The 21,155-nt window shown below is 45.3% G+C and overlaps 1 protein-coding gene across 1 annotated transcript in view; it reads left to right on the top strand.

Moving 5' to 3' along the window:
- Fam184b (family with sequence similarity 184 member B) overlaps nt 1-21,155 on the top strand; it is a 100,506-nt gene that overhangs the window by 73,523 nt on the left and 5,828 nt on the right. Inside the window, exons 7-13 of the mRNA XM_059275848.1 lie at nt 1,495-1,598; nt 3,157-3,271; nt 12,293-12,419; nt 13,632-13,795; nt 14,835-14,989; nt 17,778-17,924; nt 20,911-21,028. Coding sequence (XP_059131831.1) covers nt 1,495-1,598; nt 3,157-3,271; nt 12,293-12,419; nt 13,632-13,795; nt 14,835-14,989; nt 17,778-17,924; nt 20,911-21,028 — 930 coding nt within the window. The remainder of the gene's footprint in view (nt 1-1,494; nt 1,599-3,156; nt 3,272-12,292; nt 12,420-13,631; nt 13,796-14,834; nt 14,990-17,777; nt 17,925-20,910; nt 21,029-21,155) is intronic.

Below are 21,155 nucleotides of genomic sequence, written 5' to 3'. Positions count from 1 at the left end.
TGGGGAGGAAAGGGTTTATTCAGCTTACACTTCCACATTGTTGTTCATCACTGAAGGAAATAAGGACAGGAACTCAAAACAAGTCAGGATCCTGGAGTCAGGAGCTAATGTAGAAGCCATGGAGGGTAGTTGCTTAATGTCTTGCTTCCTCTGGCTTGCTCAACCTGTTTTCTTATAGAGCTCAGGACCACCAGCCCAGGGACAGCACCACCTACAATGGGCTGGACCCTCCCCCATGGATCATTAATTGAGAAAATGCTTTATACCTACATCTGGTAGAGGCATTTCCTCAACAGGCTTTTTCCTCTCTGATGACTCTAGCTTATGTCAAGTTGATACACAAAATCAACCAGTACAGTTGGTTATCTCAAAGTATGTTGAGAGATCCAGTTAAGCCCCGAGAACTCACAGTGTGTTTTCCATGTGAAAGTGATCATTACCCTTATGTGGTGGACTTTAATAGACATTATAGTACATGAAAACACAGAAGGCAGTTTTGTTCCGGGTCAAGTTGGGCATAGAAACCCAAGGACCCGCCTTCCAGCCCACACTGCCTCTTCGTAGCCAAGGCTCCTCATACCTAGGATCTCAAGAACAGTTTGAAAAACACAGATGCAAGCCAACACATTTGTCTACATTAAAAAATAAGAAGAAGAAATAGGTTCAAAAAAGGGAGGGCCCTGACTCAAGGCCATGCAACTAGCTTGTGGAAAAAAAAAAATCAGGTTGCAACTTACTACCATTTGATGAAACTTGAGATTAAATCTGTTCCTACCTATCTTATTCCTCCGCTCTTCGAGGGCAGTAGTTTTCATGATAAACAGAGAAAGGAACAAAGTCTTTGCCCTCTTATATTTCTGTGGAAAGGAGAGAAGGATAACATGAACAACTTCAATTGATTGAACACTCTGAGGCCTCACTGTTAGGAACCGTTTCCACACTCTTCCCATCTCCCGTTCGTCAGGGCTTCCAGTCATTTGTCAAGTTCCATGTTTCCTAATCCTGCACATGCTGCAGTCTAGGGTATGAGTAGAGCCATAATGATGACTACAGTTACCTTTACTGACCACTAACTGACTTCCAGAACTGCCCTCTGACTTTCCAATGCCTCCCTGGGTCAGGCCCAACAAGGACCATCTGTGTGGCACACTTGGGATTGTCTCATAAGGTGGTAAAAAGTTCAGAACCGGTGTGGGAAGGCTCCATTGCATATCCCATTGCAGAATTCACTGATGGTGGGAACTGGCCAAGACACTTACTCTTTCTTGGGTTTGTTTTACAACTGTGTGAATTATCTTGCAGATCAGGACACAAGAGTCAGAGCCCACACTAACTGTGGCTGTGTTCTAGGTACTTCACCATCCCAACCTTACCGTCCTACATCTGCCAGTGGGGTGCCCAGCGGGTCTCTGAAGGCCCTTTCTGGTTTTCACAAGCTAGGTAAAATCCAGACTAACTTCCATTAGTCTCATCTTGTCATCGTTTTGGCCTTAGGATCCGTGCTCAAAGCCGAAGGAACCTTCCCAGACACTGCCTGGAGAAGAGGGCCGGGAGACCCTGACAGCTGAAGAAGGAACCAGCAGCGATGAAGAAGAAAGGTACAGGCAGCTTGGCAGCCTTCTGAGTGTGCCGAGCATGAAGACTCACATGGGAAGGATTTGCTTGCTCATTCCTTCCGTCCTCAAGTGTTTATGGCTGGCTTAACCTGATGCTTAGAGAGAGAAGACATATCTTGCATGTTCTTCTACACGGCTATGGCTTTCTATAAACTACCTTATTTAACTTTCACACCAACATAGAGGACACTTTATAAATAATCTGAAACTCAAAGAGATTAATAATTCTGCCCAAGATTCAAGCCTAGACTGGCTACAGCCTTTCCTTCTGTTGTCGGGGCAGAAAGGTGAACTCTGTTACAGAAGAATCCCCCATGGATCCCACCTATATTAGCTACCGCTGCTTTATTAGCCATCCTCAAGCTATGAGATGTTTACCTCATGGTGAGCTACCTTTGTGCTTGGCTTGGCCATGCTTTGCTGGGTTCGCATACCTTTCTCCCCCTAGCTGAGGATGATGTGTTACAGCTCTGCCATACTAGAGTTCAAGTTTCTGATTCATGACTTCTCATGCCGGGACCCAGGCTGAAGAAATAGTCCCTAACTAGGGCATATTGTTGTCATGGTAATGTAACCTTATGGTGGCTTTAATTATTATATTTTCATACAAGTATATACTTTAAAGATTTAAAATTGGTTTTCATTTTATATGTATGAATATTTGCCTGCATGCATGTGTGAATACCTGTGGAGGCCATAGGATGTCAGACCTCCTAGAACTGGAATTACAGATGTTTGTGAGCCACCGTGTGGGTGTTGGAAACTGAACCCAGGTCCTCTGCAAGAACAGCAGGTGCCCCTAACCACTGAGCCACCTCTCCAGCCCTGTATATACATATCTTGTGCCTGTGTGTCTGGACCTTCTTTTCTCTGCAAAGCAGAGCCCCTATCCTCATGCCCTTTTCCCCAGGAGCTTTTACCCCCCTAACTTCTGGTCCCCTGGCCTAATGTTCTTGCCATGAGAAATTAAAAGTGTGACATTTCTTCACACTGTTAAACAAGGCAAACACTTAATTTTCCAATCTAAGCATTTTAATTTCTAGAGTTCAAGAGTTCAGAGTGAGAAAGCATCTCCATGAAAGACATTTGTCAGCATCTTCTCTAAGATGCCAAACTATTTAAGCTTTTGACCAGCTTTTCAATAGGGAGAAGCCTAATTCCCATCTCCCAGTTTATACCTGGGATAGCCAGTGAAAATTATGAGCATGCTTTGAGAGTATGGAAGGCTGGGCAAAGTGTGGTATTTTTTATTTTTTTCCTTATATAGGAAAAATTATGAAACTTGGTTAGAGACCTGTTTTTGGTGCTTCTCAGGTCCCTCAGAACTCTAAGGTCACAGCCTGTTATTTGTTAGGCACTGACTAAGCTCATGTCGTTCCTATAGACCCTTGTACACTAAAACTTAGAACTTAAGTCAGGTCGCTTTTTGTAAGACAACGGTTTCTTATCCCAGTAACTCCTCCAGGAGCTCCCTCTTCCCAGGTAGGAGCAGTTGAAACATCTACAACCTTTCATCATTCTAATGTTCATATCTTCAAAGGACTGGAGAACCCCTCAAGGAAGGAAGTGACCTACAGCCTCCACTGGGCTCTGTGCTGAAGGAGAAGGCAATGGAGACTGGACATCGACCAGAGGACTGGCAGAACCAAACCCAGGTAGAAAGACAGCTCTGGATAGGATCTGCCTCAGCCATCCCAGAGTGGCACTGTGCCTTTTCCTACAGACAGCCTTGGAAAGTACACAGGGCTAGTTCCCATCTAGCTGGGGAGGGTGTTATAGGTCCAGGGCAAAGTAGACATCTTGGGTTTGCTTATTCATTAAAAACTTCCAGTGCTCAAACATACACATAAATAAAAATAGATAAATCTTTTTAATAGAGGGCTGGAGAGATGGCTCAGCAGTTAAGAACTATTATTCCAAAGGACACTGGTTTGATTCCCAGTACCCACATGGCTAACAACAGCCTATAACTCCAGTTCTAGGGGATCCAATGCCTTCTTCTGGACTCCTCAGACATTGCACATGCATGGTGCACATACATACATGCAGGGGAATCAACCATACACATAAAATAAAAATAAATTTTAGGGGTTGGGGATTTAGCTCAGTGGTAGAGCACTTGCCTAGCAAGCTCGAGGCCCTGGATTCTGTCCTCAGCTCTGGGGAAGAAAAATTTAAAATGATAAATGAAATAAAAATCTCAAAAAAGTTTTAATATTTGTTTATGTGTGTGGGTGTTTTGCCTGCATGAATTTCTTCTGTGTGCTATGTGTGTGCGGTACCTACAGAAGTCAGAAGAGAATGTTGGATCCCCCAGGACTGGAATTATAGATAGCTGTGAACCATCGTGTGGGTGCTGGGAATCAAACCTGGGTGTTTGGAAGGGCAGCCAGTGCTCTTGACTGCTGAGCTATCTCTCCAGCCTCCCCCTCCAAATTCTAAATAGAATGACTGTATGATCCAGAATCCTCATTACTGAGTGAGATCCCAAAAGACAGAGAAACAGCACATCAAAGAGATGTGTGCATTCCTCGCTGCAGAATTATTCACAATCACCATGGTCTGGAATTGTAGTGGTTAGGAAACAAAACAAAACAAAACTTGCGGTGTTCATGAGCACCTTCTCTGAGCCATGAGGATCCATTAATGAACAAATCAGATAAAAGTCCTCACTTTATACTTAGGGGGTATATTCATATGCACCAAAGGTTGAGCAGACAATAAGTAGTCTGTGTCCTGGGTTTTTGTTTCTGTAGATTCGGCCAACTTCAGAATATATTTGGTGGAGAGTACATCTGTACTGAATGTGTGCAAACCTTTATGTTGCCATATCATCTAAACAAAGCAGCTTGATGAATGTTAATATAGCATTTGGTATTATAAGTAATGTAGTAAGGCTTTAATATAGGAAGGTGTGTGTGTGTGTGTGTGTGTGTGTGTGTGTGTGTGTGTGTGTGTGTGTGTTATACAGATACTACCTTGTTGTATATGGTCATGGAACCAGTCCTCCCCAGCCACAGAGAGACAACTGTATTTTCTGTCTACAGAAGAGGTGCTAAATACTAAACACAGTACACTAGAAGAGTTTCAAGAAGAAAAGCCTCAGTAAGGAGTGAGATCTAAGATATGGAAGGCTGCCTGTGGACCTCTGCAAGGTTTCTTTGGTCCCTTGATTTCTCTGGGAAGGTTCGTGTCTCAGCCCACAACCACCACTTACCAAACACTCGGGGCTCTTCCTGAAGAGTCTTCTGGAGCACTTACTGCCAAAGTGTCCGAAGCCTTACACCCTCCCTGGCCCTCGACAGTTCCAAAGATGGATGTTCAGCAAGGATGAGGTGGCCCTGGAAAGGGTGCCTTTATGGACAATAGTCCTAGGGCAGGGAGGATCTGGCCCCGAGGCTGGATGTCTGTCTCAGCAGTCCCAGCTGCAGCAGGCTCTGCAGCAATGTGCCAGTGACTACAGGGAGGACCTGCAGGCACTCAGGCAGCTGTCAGACCATGAGAGGAAGAAGCTGCAGAACAGTCTCCAGGAGAGCCTTCAACACAGCCTGGACACCAAGGCCCACCTTGAGCTTGTCCACCAGTGAGCCCTGCACATACTTGAGAAAGCCAAGGCCGGGAGCTCAAGGTATGGTGACCCTGTGAAGTGGGCAATTTGCTGGGCATCTGCCCTACCAGTCCCTGCAAGGCTCTGTTGTTCTGCATAATGCCTTCCATCCACTGTTTCCAAGGACTACAGCAACCATGGGGACATTGTTATTCTAGTACCTTTTCTACATTAATGAAAACCTCTCAGAGATTCAGTAGCTTGCCAGCCAGAGTCTGGTCTATTGAGTACCTGATTTTCTTTTTCTTATTTTTGTATACTTTTAACAGCATAAGAACAACTTACATCAGGCATCATGATGGCACATGTTTATAATCTAGTACTCCGGTAGATGAAGGAGGGGATTACTATGAAACCAAGGTCATCTGGACTACACAGCAAGACCCTGTCTCAAAGAAAAAGAGCATCTTGTTTTCATGTCTTTAGTGGTGCTGTGTGTGATGCATGCCAGGAACTCGGGCTCATCAAGGCAGCCTCAAGAGAAAGGGGAAGAGCAAGCTGAGAAGGACCACTTAGCTGGAAAAACACCTTCCAGAGGGTATAGCTGCAGAGTGGTGGCCAGGTCACGACATTTAGTCCAACAGGCACTTCAAGCAACTTCAGCGCTTGTACCTGCTACCTTCTGGCCAGTCTCAAGCATCACATTCCTTCCTGTTATCTTAGGAAGCTTCCTAAAGAGGTGTCTCATAGAAAGAAAGCAGACCTGGAAGAGAGAGTGAAAGTGATCAAGGCCCCATTAGGAACAAATGGGAAGAGTTTAGGAACCACTGTACCACCCGACAGCCTAGAAGAAGGCAAGTCAGCTAAGGTTCTGAAAGATGTGGGTCCAAGGAAAAGAGAACTGATGGAGATGTGGGCGTTGTGTTGAGAGTGTTTTTCACTTTTAGAAGTTGTGACAAGGCTCAGGTAAAGAGCACTAAGCAAATCTGCTTTCAACACAGCAGTTAGTAATTCAAACAAAAGCCAGAAAGTTGCACAAGGGAGTGCTTCCATCATGACAGCTTATCTAAGTTCAGAAGTTCAGGCTGTTGGAGTACATGCCCATCTGTTTTTAAAATGAGATGACTGTGAGATCTGAAAGGGAGAAGTTATGAGATATAAAACGTGAAATACAAAATCCTCTACTGTAAGGGCAAGATACACCATAACCTCAAAAATAATCAAGATCGAGCAGAATGGAGACACCTGTTTCTGTGATAGTAAACACCAGAAGAAACCATGCACAGTGGGCAGCCCAAGAACAGGTGTGGAAAGAGACGAGGAGCCTGCTTGTTTTCCTGTTGCTTAGTACTTTGTGGTTCTTTGTAGTACGGAGCAGATTGCCTTCATAAAAATACAAAATAAGCTTTAAAAAGAGAATGGCATCATGCATACAGACTGTGTGCTAGGCACTCCAGAAAAAAGAAAAAACAAAACAATGTTATTCTTCTATATCTTCTTCCAAATTTGCCTGCAATCTATAAGAACAACCCGGCTCACAGGATCCTGGGTCTGTCGGCTGCTGCAACTCTAGCCTGTGTGTTTGCCTGGTAGGAAGGACCCTGTGAGATGATCATTAGCCTGTCTATTGGTATTGTCATTGTTCAGGACTTGTGTAGGCAGCCATTTCTAGGAGACACAGTCTCATGGCAGACTTCCTGATCCTCTGGCTCTTGGAATCTTCCTGCTTCCTCTTCTGTGATGCTTCCTGAGCCTTAGGTATAGGAGTTGTGTTGAAGATGTAGCCTTTGAGCTGCCCTCTCCACCAACCATTATTTCTACATTGTGTCCAGTTGTGGTTTTCGTTAATGGTCTCCTGTAGTTGTTTTGTTTTGTTTGTTTGTCTGTTTTGTTTATTTTTACTTTTTGGGGGCCCACCACCCAGCTCCCAAATAAATACACAGAGACTTATTCTTACTTATTAATGCCCAGTCCTAGTTTGGCTTATTTCTATTCAGCTTTTCTAATTTAACTCATTTCTCTTCTACATTTTGCCTCTGGGCTTTTGTGGGGGGTCTCTGAACCTAAGTCCCTGTTCAGGGCACTATCTGTGGGAGGCCAGCTCCCACCTTTTAAAAGGTTCCTATGAGGAGGAGAGAGGAATAAGAAACTTTTAGAAAGAAGATAGCAGAGAAGAGATGGACAGAAACACAGGATAGCTTAGGGAGGACCTGGATCAAAATCCACAGGCCCCTTCTGTCTCTTCAAAAGGTCTTTCTATAACAATGCCTAGGGGTGGGGCAAAAGATCAAAGCATACCTTGCTAGATCAAAGCACACTGTACAGCCAAGTGCAGACCCTTCCAAACACCTGATAACTATGCCGTGGTCCAATCATTCCCTTATGCAGCCCTGCTGGGTAATGCAAGCTCAGATCTCACTAGGAAACCTCTGTGAGCTTCCACAGGCTTTTTACCTTTCTTTATTCTATATGTCTTTCTTCCTTTCTTACTCTGTGACTGGCTGTGTGGCTGTGTGGCTGTGTGGCTGTGTGGCTGTGTGGCTGTGTGGTTGTATGGCTGTGTGTCTGGCCCCTGGCCTCTGGCCTCTGGCCTCCTCCTCTCCTTCTCCTTTTCTCGCTTCTCTCAAGCCTAGATTTCTCCTATTTATTCTTTCTGCCTGGCAGCCCTGTCTGTTTCTCTCTCCAGCGTAGCTATTGGCCGTTCAGCTTTTCATTAGACCAATCAGGAGTTTTAGGCAGGCCAAGTAACACAGCTTCACAGAGTTAAACAAATGCAACGTAAAAGAATGCAACACATCTTTGCATCAATAAACAAATGTTACACAGCATTAACAAATGTAACACATCTTAAACTAATATTCCACAACAGTCTCCATCTGCTGTTAAAAGAAGCTTCTGTGGTGAGGGGTGAGGGCTGCACTTACCTCTGGGTCTAAAGATATGGCTTAGAATGTAGTTAGGAATTATGCTGGTACAATAAAGGGGCAGTAGTGGATTCTATTCTAAGATCCATGATTTCAGAAGCCTTAGGTATAAGCACCAGTCATGATTTTCTCTCCTGTTAAGTGAACCTTAAGTTCAATTAAACAGCTGTTGGTCATTGTGGTGTTTAAAAGAAAATGGCCCCCATAGACCCATAGGGAGTGGCACTATTAGGAGATATGGCCTTACTGGAGGAAGTGGTCACTAGGGGTGGGCTTTGAGGTTTCAGATACCCAAGCGATGCCCAGTGTGGCAGTCACTTTCTACTGCCTGCAGGTCCAGATGTAGAATTCTCAGCTATCTCTCCAGCACCATGTGTGGCTGCATGTCATCATGCTTCCCACCATGGTGATAATGGACTGAACCTCTGAAACTGTAAGCCAGCCCCAATTAAACGTTTTCATTTATAAGAGTCACCATGGTCGTAGTGTCTCTTCACAGCAATAAAACTCTAAGACAGTTACCATCAAGATATTAAGTGCCACTATTGCACTTTTAGGAATATATTGACATGCTGGTCAGTGCTATAATCTTTATGTGGCCAATTTATAATATCATTAAATTATAGGAGACACTAGTCAGAATGCACAATATTAGGGCAAGTTTAATTACCTTTGGTTAAAGAGAATAGTAAGGAACCCATGAAAAGTTTAACATCATTATCAGTTTTAGCTTGGAGGTAGACATAGTAAAGTTCTCTCCTATGCATTCTATTTTAGAAGACACTTAACATATAAATAAACCAGTGATAATTATCATTATGACACAGAAGGACTACACCAAAGTCATAAATGGTAAATTAGATACATAGTAATTTAGATGCTGTTTTTGAAACAAAATTTAGGATGATAATAGGTTATAGTACTGACAACATAAAATTTTTAGAGTTCTTACAAATTTAGGTAATGGTGTTAATGACAAATAGACTTATTTTCTGAAATAAAGTGATATATATCTATATCTAGATATAGATATAGACATATCTATATATATAACAAAATATTTCTTTTTTCAGGGCCAATAAAGGTAGACCAGGATTTCAAATAATGCGACCACTCAAATGGCAGGTTTGGGTGGCTTGTGATTTTGTTTTGTTTTGTTTGAGTGGTGTTGATTTTAAAAAGCAAAATGTCAAAAGAATTTCATTGGCCATATGCATTTTTGTATAAAAAGTATTGTTGACTTTGCATACATGAAACTTACCTTAATTGCAAACTTTTGCATATTTCACAGTTCGGACACACATTTAGTCACGCATACATAAGGTACATAATGTACAAAAATCACCTAAAAGTACAGGAGCCATGAAGATCAGGCTTTGCTACTGTACACTGCACAGTGTCAGTCATCCACTGTGTCCAAGGGTGACCGCAGCCCCACAGGTCTGTGTGAATACCATGTGTGTGCCTATGGCCACGGAGGGCAGAAGAGGGCATGGGACACCCTGGATATGGAATTGTAGACAGTCATGGGAACTTGGTGCTGGGTACTGAACTTGAGTTCTCTGGCAGAGAAGCCAGTGTTCTTAGCCACAGAGCCATCTCCATAGCCTCAAAATCTTTGTTTTTTAAGCCAGTTTTTATGAATGTTATTAAAAGCAGACCCGTGTCTTAAGGAAACCTCATTGTTTAAAGCAAGGACTAGATTTTAGTTTTATATTCATGTCCCGAATATTGACCTTAGGAATTTTAATAACCAGCAATCACCATACAAATATCAAACCTTATATGACTTACTGGAACCTTCTTTGATATGCTTCAGCATTCTTGTTTTGTCTCCATCTTTCTTTTTCCATTTTGGAAATATTCTGTCTCTTCTCTTAAGACAATCCCTTATTTTGCCATACAAAAGACTTTTCTCAAGAAAATTATCTTTTTAACTTTTATTATCAAAAATATATCCTGATGTTTACATTTTCTCTTGAATCTCCTCTCATTCTTACTAATTTCTTTTTACTTAATCTCCTTACTTAGTATTATGAGACAAAAGAAGCTTATTTATCAACTTATTTTATTTCATTGTGTTTTGTTTTTTTGAGACAGGCTTTCCCTGTGTAGCCATGGCTGTCCTCGAACTCAGAGATCCACCTGACTCTGACTCTGACTCTGCCTATGGCATGCAGGGATTAAAGACATGCCACCACACCAGGCTTTTATTTACCAATTTATTAAAAGGAAGCTTAATCCAAATTACATTTTGGACACAATGTAACAAATCAAGAGCACCTGGCCACACATTGTTAAACTCTTAAGGTTCTTTTCTGTTGTAAGTCCCAAGCAGACAGCATTGTTGCATGCGTTTGTGAACCAGTTTCCTTTAAACATTTCATTTCTTGGTTAGTTGCAGGATGTTACATTCCATCAAGAGCTGTCCAAGATTACAGCTTCTAGTGTCCTTGGACAGTGAATTATCTTGTATGAGCAAGACAAAGGCAGAAGATAAAATACGTAGACTAACTCCACAATTGCAATTTGGTGTACAAAAGGCATTGACTTCCTTCCAAACTTCGGGAGATCAAAACCAGCAACCCTTTTCCCATAGATGAATAAACATAGTCAGAGCATCTTGCCAGAACATGCCCCCAAGGAACTGCTGCCAGAAATAGAGGCTTTGCTACCCATTCTAACAGTCAGAGCTCTGGAATAAACCAGATGGAACAGGACAGAAAGATACTTTGAAATCAGAGGCATGAAATCAGGAATAAAAACAGAACAGAGCGGAACAAGCTAAAACAGAGGCCAAAACAAGGAAACCGAACCGAAATGTATAGCAATTCAATTTGTTAGGCAAAGGCTCCAGAGAGTGCCTGGAGCAGAAGGGAAGTCCCCAAGTAAAAGGACTTGGCTGCCCTTCTGGAATTTCTCATCCCGGAACCAAACCCCAAGCCCCAGCCAGGCAGCAATTGTTAGCTCCATGACATGTCAGAGAGTCCAGATGTTGTGCTTGTAGAGTTGCCAGAAAGCTGGTGTTCCTGTTTCCAGTTCCTAGAGGCGTACCTGCAGATAGAATTGAATTTGAATCTTTCATTCTGGCTTTATTCAGAAAGCCAGCAGTCCAGGAAGGCAGCAGGCTAACATCCTAAAAAACGATCTTACGTCTCATCTCCAGCCCCCAGATCACCTGGGAGAAGGAGGAAGCAGGAAACAGACAATCATTCCAGAGCTCAGTCTTGCCCCGCCCCAACCCCACCCCCCACCCCCCAGCCCCCACCCCCGATGATGAGCCACTTTCTGAGACCTGTGGGATCTGTGCTGCTGTTACTGTGCCTTGCACTCTTCCCTCATTCAGTAGGTGTTTGGGCTCAAGTACTTCCTGAAATGCTGAGTCTAGTTAGTTTTTACTAGTATCAGTCTTGCATCTGAGCTGGTGAGGAGCAACTCAGAACAAACAAACTTTTAACACCGTATGTGTGCTAAGCTGTTAATAGCATGTATGTGTAGATTCCTTTTCCTAAAATGAAATATAAATGTGTCATTATAATACAGAGTAGGAAAGTGCCCAATCCCTCCCTTCTGTTCTCTGTCAGACATACCACGTAGGACATGAACGTAGAAAGCCGGGAAGCAGCAGTCTAAAGGGAGGAGACAGTGGACCTAAGCCGGGGTAATGGAACGCATGTGCCATGAAATCAGAAAAGGAACTTCTTAGGTGGAGGAAAGGGGCCAGCAGAAGCATGTGTGTGTGAGGAAAGCAGTGGAGAGGAAAAAACAGAACAAAATACATGGGGTGGAGATGCTTGCCCTGTTGGTGAAATATTCGTCTTACTTTTGTTTGTTTGAAGGCCTAGGTTCCATCCCCAGTACTACATAATTAAGGTGTGTAACGGCACATGCCTATAATCTGCTTGGAAGGTGGAGGCAGGAAGATTAGTGATTCAGGGTCAGCCTCAGCTACAAAGTGAGTTCTAAACCAGCCTGAGCTACCTGGGATCCTGGCTCAAAAAAAGGACAAGAAATTAAAAGAAAAAAGAGCAAAGTATAATGAACAAACACACCATAATGAAACCCATGACTTTATCTGCTAGCTAAAAATACTTACAAGGCATGTGGTGTGGTCAGGCCATTAGTGTACCACAGTTTGAAAGCCCACCACCAAAGAGTCCCTAATAACCCGTTTCATGTCCCATTCCTTCTGCTTCTGCCCACAGGCCACAGAGGCGCTCCTGAAGAAGGAGTCCAGTCACAGCCTCCAGATCCAACACCAGGCACACCTGCTGGAGCTCCAGGCCCTAGAGGAGAAGGCCGGACAAGAGCTGCAAGAGCCTCTGCTGCTCGGTAAACATCCCACTCTCCACCTGGGAGAGCCCAGCCGCCTGCATGCTCTACAAATGGAAACCAGTGGCACGCAGGGTACACAGGCCATGGCAACAATACCGGTTCCATTCCCAACTATCCATTAGACCTGAGGGGTAGGGATGGGGGTTCTAGGTTGAATTTTCCTTTTCTATAAAAATGGATCTGTAATTGTCTCTACCTCATAGGGTCATTGTATGCATTAAATGGGATGTTAAATATTACATGTCTAGCATACAACATGAGTCCAGTGGACATAGACACTACGGTTAGAACTCAGTAGAACTCAGGTATGAGGCCTGGCACAGGTTTCATTGGAGTGACTCAATGCTGTGGATTTCTATCCCAGTGACATCTTCAAATGGGGAGCTCAGGCCCCCAGGCTCCATCTGAATTTCTTCTGCCTGCCTCAAGCTATCCCCAGCATAAAATGTATCTCTGGTTCCATCCTGACATCAACACTGCCCCCTCTCAGTGTTCCAGGAGTTAGCAGAGGCAGTTAAGATCTCTGGAATTAAGCTATCTAGCTTTCAAACTTAATTCCTACTCTCACTAGCTGCGTGGCCTGGGCAGTCCGCCATCTGTCCAACGAGGGCACCGACAGCGTTCACCTCACAGGGCTACAATGACTTGTTGAGTCAACTTCTCCCAACGTGTTCTGGCTTTAGTCTGAATCCTCATGGATAACCATCTTCTGCCCCCATGAGCCAGCCAAGATCCTGTGCCCATGGCTAAGAGTTTTGTCTCCTTAGGAAACTGACATAAATATCAAGATTCCTGACTTGAGACTCTTGACTCCAGAACAGGTTCCTTGTTCTTCCTTTGACTTGGTGCCCAGGCCCAGTGTTGCCTCAGGATCTGGTCTAGACTGAGGCTAACACACTCTACCCTGCTACTCCTCCTAACTAGCCAGCAGTAGCCACCCAGGTGGTTCAGAACAAAAAAAGAAACACTTGGAATGTTGAATCCTGCTCCACCATTTAATAGCAGCGTAGCTCAGGGTTGCTTACCCTTCCTGTTGCTTATAATAAAATGGAGCTGGGATGGATGGGGGAAGGAGGATGGCAGGGTAGTGGGATTATACATACCATCTAGGGTGGTTGCAGGGCACATCAAATGTTCCTTATATCATACCCTTGCTTCTGTGATCCTGAAATAAGTTTAGGAATGATCTCTCACTCTTCTTCCTTCCAGAGTCCCTGAGGCAGGAGCTGACAGAGCAGCGAGTTGCCTGCTCTGAGCATCAGAAGGCACTGGAGGTGCTCCAGAACGAGCAAAGGGCCCTGGGACCCTTGGGGAAGTGGCAGGCCATCAATCAGTGTTCAGGGAATGGCACAGACCACACCTTTATTACAGAGGTCAGTTCCCTTGCCCCTGTCCACACCATATTCCTTCTAAGACCACATTAGGCTCACAGAGACCATCCCCATATGGATGGGCTCTGGGAATGAGATCTCTTTCCTGCTGGAAATAGCAAGACCCTGCTCCCACTCTTCACCCCTAGAACACTTGGTGGTCTGCAGGCTCCCATCTTTGAAAAGCAGAAAGCAGATCTGGAGTGTTACAGTTTACTTACAGTTCAGATACCTATTTGTACCTCTTAGCTCTCCAGGTAGCTAGCTAGTCTGGATCATTCTTCCAATCTGTGGGGGAAATATCTCAGAACACTCCCTAGACCAACTCCCTGTTTAGACCTCTCTGGTCTTGTTCTCCAGACCCCAGGCAACTCCCCTTTATTTTCCTGCTCAGGCTCTGCACATCAGCCCCTTCCCTACACATTCCTAATTCCTGCTCTAGTTGTTATCACCTTGCAACAATTCCAGCATCAAGCTTCAGGTATTGGGGTAACACACAGCATGACATTGTGGCTGTCACTGGAATACGCTCCAGATGCTTCAATGCGTCATGGAAAAACCTCCGCCAATGGCTACAAACTTCATCTACAGCCCTGTTCTCTCTTGGTCTCCTGGGACCAGCACCCTGACTCTGCCTCCTTGTGATACGCCCCCTGCTTGATGTTGAAACAGCTCCACACTAGGGTCTCTGTTTGCCCAGACCTTCCACACTCATAACTCCTGGAGAACTGATTGTTGATACAGTACAATTGACACGTATCTCCTAACTATTAGGACAGTGACCGCTGGGAAGTTGCAAGGTTAAAGACATGGCAGCTTAAAAACAGGTGGAATGTGTGGATTTCCTGATCTCTTATTAAACTCTCAGAGGGCCAGATTTAGCCAACACCCCAAACAAGAAGAGACTGCATGGGAGCCCTTCATCAGGAACCTGATACAGCTCTGTCAGCAGCACCCCTAAGTCCCTCGCGCTGAGCTGGCTTTGGCCCCTGCTGGGAAAAAAAAAAAATTAAAAAGTCTCTACCTGCTGCCTTACCCTCAGGATGTGGGCGTTGTAGAGCCTCCTGGTTCCATGCCCCGCGCGGCTGAGAAGGGGCTCCTGGAGGAGAATGCTCAGCTCCAAGGCACCGTATTACGCCTGCGTGCAGAGGTGGAACAGCACCTGCAGGAGGCGCTGCAGCTTCGTGAGCAGCACCGGTGAGTCGGCCACCCAGCTTCCATTCTTTGCCTTCTGCACATTCCTCCCTCCTCTCTTTCCCCTCCTCCCTTTCCTCCATCATTGCTTGGAGCCTCTGAGATCTGAAACAGGACTCTCCTCTCCCCTCAAGACTTCTTAGACCTAGAATCAGACCCAGAAGAGACAATGAAATGGAATCGTCCCGACAGTGCTGTGCCTTCTGACTAGCTATGGTTGCGTCTTGACAAAGGGGCAATGCCATCCTGGCTCAGGGGCTCAGGGCAGTAACAGGCGAGCAGAAAGCCTGGCCCCCTACCAAGCATTGAGGAAGCACCACGCTGGGAGAGTTTCCTTCACTGTTGGAAGGTTTATAATACAAATTCAGTCTCTTGACTAGGACTTCTTAGGGTATCTGTTTCTTTAGGAATAAGATTTGTCCGTTTGTTTTGGTCAAGGAATTTGTGTGCTTCATCTGTTTTTGCATGTTTTACCCCAGAGTTAGGTATTCACAATTTCTCTTGTGTCATCTTAATACACAGAGGATCCTCTTTCCTCTGATTATTTTCACTTGTGTGTTGTGAACCCTGCTGGGCCAGTTCTAAACTACTTCACACTTTGATTGTACTTGGTCATTTAATCTTTAAAGCAGTTCTTTGTAAGAGAGAAGGGAGATGGCGCAGGGGTTCATACAGCTTGCTCTACCCCACACTACAGGTATGCAGAAAGGCTGGGGTTTGCACTTTGGTCAACAAGTGTAACTTTTCGCCTTGTGCATGACCACAGCCAAGTTTTTTTTTAATTTTTCCCAGGCCCCAGTTGCCCAGGGCATCAGGCATGGGAAAGCCCAGCACGTAAGTGGTAGAGAAAATTGAGACAAAGAAAAGAGATATCGTGGGTAATGGCACTGCCTCTAATCCTAGCACTTAGGAGGCTGAGGTAGAGGAATCTTGAGTTCGATGCCAGCAGAAACCACATAGTGAGACCTTTCTGACTCTACCCTGACACCCCCAGAAGGGATTCCATGCCAAGTATTGGGAACAAGATTAGGCACATAGCACTGACTTAATAAGGGAGTGGGGAATCCGTGGTTAAAATTCATAAAATTGAGTTTAAATCTGGGGTCCGGGAATGCAGCTAGTGGTAGAGAGAGCACTTTCCTACCACGGACAAGAACTTGTACTTGAACACACACACACACACACACACACACACACACACTCTTCACTGAACACTTTGCTAAACTAATCCCTGTGTCAGATGTGTCAGATTCAATAAAGCTGAGAAGGAGCCTGAGAATTAGCCCCTGAATTAGAATTAGTTAGAATTTACATTCCTGAAAATTTCCCAGGAGATGCTGGAGTTGGCAGGTGAAATTGTGGCACCTCTCAGACTGTGCTTCACCCTTGCTGCTGTAACAGTGAAGGTGAGGGGGTTTCCAGAACAGAGAATGAAGGACCTGGCCTCCTCCAGACAGCAGCATCTAAGTAACATCAGCCAAAGGAAGCTGGACATGGTGACGCATGCCTGTGATCTCAGCCCTTGGGAGACTGAGGCAGGAGTGCCAAGAGTTTGGGGCCAGCCTGGGCAAGATAGTGAGCTCCAGGCAGTGTGAGCTACAGGGTAAGACCCTGTCTCAAACAACACAAAATAACCAATGTGAGAGTGTCCACGAAGGGAGCCGACCACAGCAAGATGGGCTATTCACGGGACCCTTCCCACCCTGTGCACTCACATTGTTGTGAAATAACTCAATCGTCATCTAACTGAGGTCATGGGGCCTCCCTCCCAGGTGACCCTGAAATATGAGTTCATCTAAGACGAGCCAGGAACCTGGAGGTGGTGGTGCATGCCTTTAATCCCAGCACTTGGGAGGCAGAGCCAGGCAGATCTCTGTGAGTTCAAGGCCAGCCTGGTCTACAGAGAGAGAGAGATCCAGGACAGGAACCAAAATTACACAGAGAAACCCTGTCTCAAAAAACCAAAAAAAAAAAAAAAAAAAAAAAAAAAGCCAGGAGCCCACCTGGCTGAGATGGAGCACCAAAGATCAAGAGATGTGCCACGTGACCCTAGGCACGTCTTTCTTCAAGTGAGGAAAGTAATGATCCCTCACCTGGGAGAAAAACATAAAAATGTATGTGTACTTCCTAGAAGTACGCCCCTAGGACTCAGCTGCGGCCCATTAGGAGCCTCCTCTAGAGAACAATGGTAGCTTGTGGTTAAAAAGGACTTTGTGCCATGGACTTCTCCAGATATACATGAGCTCAATTTCTCCTCGCAATGACCCTGTGAGGTAGGTACTGTGTCACTTCCATCTAACGGAAGAGGACACTGGGCCAAAGGTCACACAGTTAAAATAATAGCAAAAGCCAAGGACTTTAGTAGCCTGGCCCTAACTTCCGCCCTTTTACCTGTCCCGCCCACCTTTCTGGAAACCCTGGATAGGGTTCTCCTTGGTTTCAGAGGTCTAGACCTGAGGGAATGCTCCCTCTGCCTCAGAGGAGGGCATGCAGGGGAAGGGAGTGTTTTCTAGGGCTCCCTCCAGGCCTCTTTTCCTTCTTCCAAGGAAGGCAGCTCTTTTGACCGGGGTTCTCCTTTGCTGGTGTGGGAAGATCCTAAGAAGGGTTCCCACGGGAGGTTTACCCTCAGTTTCATAACCCGGAGACCCCAGGTAGACTTCTCATAAGGCACTTGGATATGACTTAGTTCAAGGCCTTTTAAACTAGGCCACCAAACGGAGAAATGAGCCCCAAAGTCCAAGGGCTCAGGCTCGGAGCCTGGGTGACCCTGACTGTCTTTCATCCATCACAGGTTGCTGGAGGAGGACCAGAAAGCCCAGAGAGCCATGGAAGTGGAGGCACTCCGCCAGGAGCACCGGAAGGAGATGCAGGCCATGGTGGCAGATTTCAGTGGTGCCCAGGCCCGACTCCAGGCCAGGCTGGCTGCCCTGGAAGCCGAGTGAGCAAAGTCTTGGGCTCAGGTGGGGAGGGACTGGCAGGTTACCGTTTTGGGAAGTGACCAACTCACCCTAGTGTCCCTAGTGTTCATGGTTTTAAAACTTAGATGTTCTCTAGGTTCCAGAAGCTCTTCATTTCCAGGCAACTGAGGATGGTTGGCCATCCCTCATTTTATTTTATTTTTCCCATTTCTATTAGTTATTTGAAAAATTCATAAATGTGTTTTGATCATATTCACTCCCATCAAGTATAATTTGTACTGCCCATATACTCTTGAATATGTGGCCATCCACTGGAGGAGCAAATACCAGAGGCTGTACTCATAGAGAAAAATGACTCCCCGTCCCATGGCTCTCTCATTTGCCAGTAGCCCCTCAGCTAGGTGTGGGACTTGGTGTTCACCTCCCATCTCCATGCTGGGATTTTGTCTGTCTTGAGCTTGTACAGATCTCACACATGCTGTCACCACCATCGTGAGTTTCTCTGTGACACTGCCTTGCTGTGTCACAGTTTTTCCTCGTAGTCATTCAATCATTGGCACCTACAGTCTTTCCGCCCCTCTTCTGTTGTGATGACTCCTGAGGAGGGGCTATGGCGGTCTCTCTCTCTCTCTCTCTCTCTCTCCGTCTTTCTACCTCTCTCTCTCTCTCCTTTAATTGGAAATAGATTTTTTTTCTTGCATAATATACATTATTCCTGTTTCCCTTCCCTCTACTTCTCCCAGTTCCTCCCCGCCTCCCTTCTCATCCAGATCCACCCCCTTTCTGTCTCTCCTTAGAAAACAAACAGACTTCTATTATATTAACAGTAAAGTATAGTAAAGTATAATATAGTATAATAAGATAAGACAAAGTCTAACACATTGAAATAGGACAAAACAAACAAACAGAAGGAAAAGAACCTAAGAACAGGCACAAGAAACAGATAAAGACCCTGAGACCCACTCGTTCGCACACTCAGGAAACCCATAAAAACACTAAACTAGAGGACAGAATATATATGCAGAGGACTTATATGGTAAAAAGAGAAAGAGAAAATATGCACAAATAAAATGAAAATTAAAAATAAGATAGAAAAATAAAGGAAATGTGCTGACACGACATTGTGAGACAAAGCACCTCCAAAGATGCTGTTGAGTTTGTTTTCTGTGGCCATCTGTTCTGAGCATGCAGCCTGCCTGTAAGAGTAGTTTGTTTCCCTGGTTGAGACTCCCTTGGAGAAAACTAAATTTTCATTTGCAAATGGTTATCAATTAGAGAGAGCTTCTGGGCTAGGAATGGGAGTATGTTCCCACTTGTCCTTTCAGCTCCAGGACACCATCTGGTGCAGAGGTGTGTAGACTCTGTGCATGCTCTTCAATCTCTGTGAGTTCCTCTGAGCACCAATCCTGCTCACTTAGAGGGCATTGTTTTCCTGGTGTCCTCCATCCTCTCTGGCTCTTACAATCTTTGAGCCTTCACCTCTGCAGGTTTCCCTGAGACTAGAGGGGATTTGATGGAGACATCCTGTTTAGGGCTGAGGGTTCAAAAGTCTTTTGCTCTCTGTATAGCATCTGGCTGTGCCTCTCTGTATTTGTTTCCATCTGCTATAAAACGAAGCTTCTCTGATGATGGCTGAGCAAGACACTGATATATGAGTACAGCAAGATGTCATTAGGAGTCATTTTATTGATATGTTTTGCTGGGGTTTTTTTTAGAGCAGTAGTATTTGCTTTTACCCTAGGTCCCTAGGCAATCTAGTCTCAGGCTTTTGGTCACACAGCAGTGTTGAGTATGGGTTCCATCTTGTGGAGTGCGGGTGGGCCTTAAGTCAAATAAGATGTTGGTTGGCTACTCCCACAAGCTTTGTGCCACCATTGCCCTAGCATATCTTGCAGGCAGGATACCATTGTAGATAAAAAAAAAGTTTATGACTGGGTTAGTGTTTATTCTTCTCCTTTGACTGCATGCAGAGTACCTTCCTGTACCAAAGACACTATAATGTAGGGTGAAGTCTCTATGCAGGGACCAGCTCAACGTCTCCATGTTCAATAAGATGAATAGGTGTTGTCTTCAGCAGTGGGGCCCTGCCATCAGTTTGTGGAGAGCAACCTATAGCAATCTCTTTTTTTTTTTTTTTTTTTTTTTTGGTTTTTCGAGACAGGGTTTCTCTGTGTAGCTTTGCGCCTTTCCTGGAACTCACTTGGTAGCCCAGGCTGGCCTCGAACTCACAGAGATCCGCCTGCCTCTGCCTCCCGAGTGCTGGGATTAAAGGCGTGCGCCACCACCGCCCGGCCCCTATAGCAATCTCTTATTGTCTGCACTTCGACTAAATTGCTTCTGTGTTAATTGCCGTTTACTCTTAATGTGAGTTGAGGGATGCATTCATCTATAAAGATTTATCTTTATTTATGTGTATGTGTGTGTTTGTGTAAATACACACTACACGTGTGACAGTACCCTGGAGGGCCAGAAGAAGCTTTCTTCTACTTGCTGAGTGATAGTGGAACTAAAAGAAGGGATGATTGACAGGGAGACCAGTTAGGAAGTGATGCAGTGATCCAGGCCCACAGGTTAAAACCTCTTCCCCCTGGTTATGTAGTAGGAAGGGAATTTCAGAGCCTGTGCTCTCTAAAACCAGTCTTGACCCAAAACAGTTGCAGTGTGTCTTGTCCACACCTGTCTCCTTTACAACCACACCTGAAGGGCTTCTTGACTCTAAGGCCAACTCAGGCTGTGCTCTGTGTCCCCATCAGATGGGGCAAGAGCCTCATGGGCACCAGGGGACCCTGCAGGTCGAGGTGGGGTAGGGCTCTTGCTCCAGAACTACACATGGCCCCAGAAGCCTGGCTGCACTGGAATCTATGTGCACAGCCCTTAGTTCTGAAGGTGTGAAAGAACTGGCAGGAGCCAGATCAGGGGTAGGTCCTGGGTGGCCATGCTTAGCACAGTCTCCCACCTGCCTGTTGAGAAACCTCCATAGAAGAACTAACCACCTATTTTGAACAGGCTGAAAGATTCTGGAGAGAAGCCAGGGAAAGGAACTTCGCGGCCTGAGGACCTGCAGCTCATAGGCCGCCTGCAGACGCGCCTGAAGGAGAGAGAGGACATCATCAGGCGGCTCACGGTGAGGACTGGGCCGGAAGGGGAGGTACCGCTCAACCCGCACAGTAAGCGTGCCTGCTCTGAACCTAGCTTTTCTGGAGTTGCCCAAATAAAATGTTGCCCATCAATCCTTCATTATTTCCCCCTGT

Source organism: Peromyscus eremicus, chromosome 10 (genome assembly GCF_949786415.1).
Source record: "Peromyscus eremicus chromosome 10, PerEre_H2_v1, whole genome shotgun sequence".
NCBI classification, from domain to species: Eukaryota; Metazoa; Chordata; class Mammalia; order Rodentia; family Cricetidae; genus Peromyscus; species Peromyscus eremicus.
This window is presented reverse-complemented; position numbering and strand designations above follow the sequence as displayed.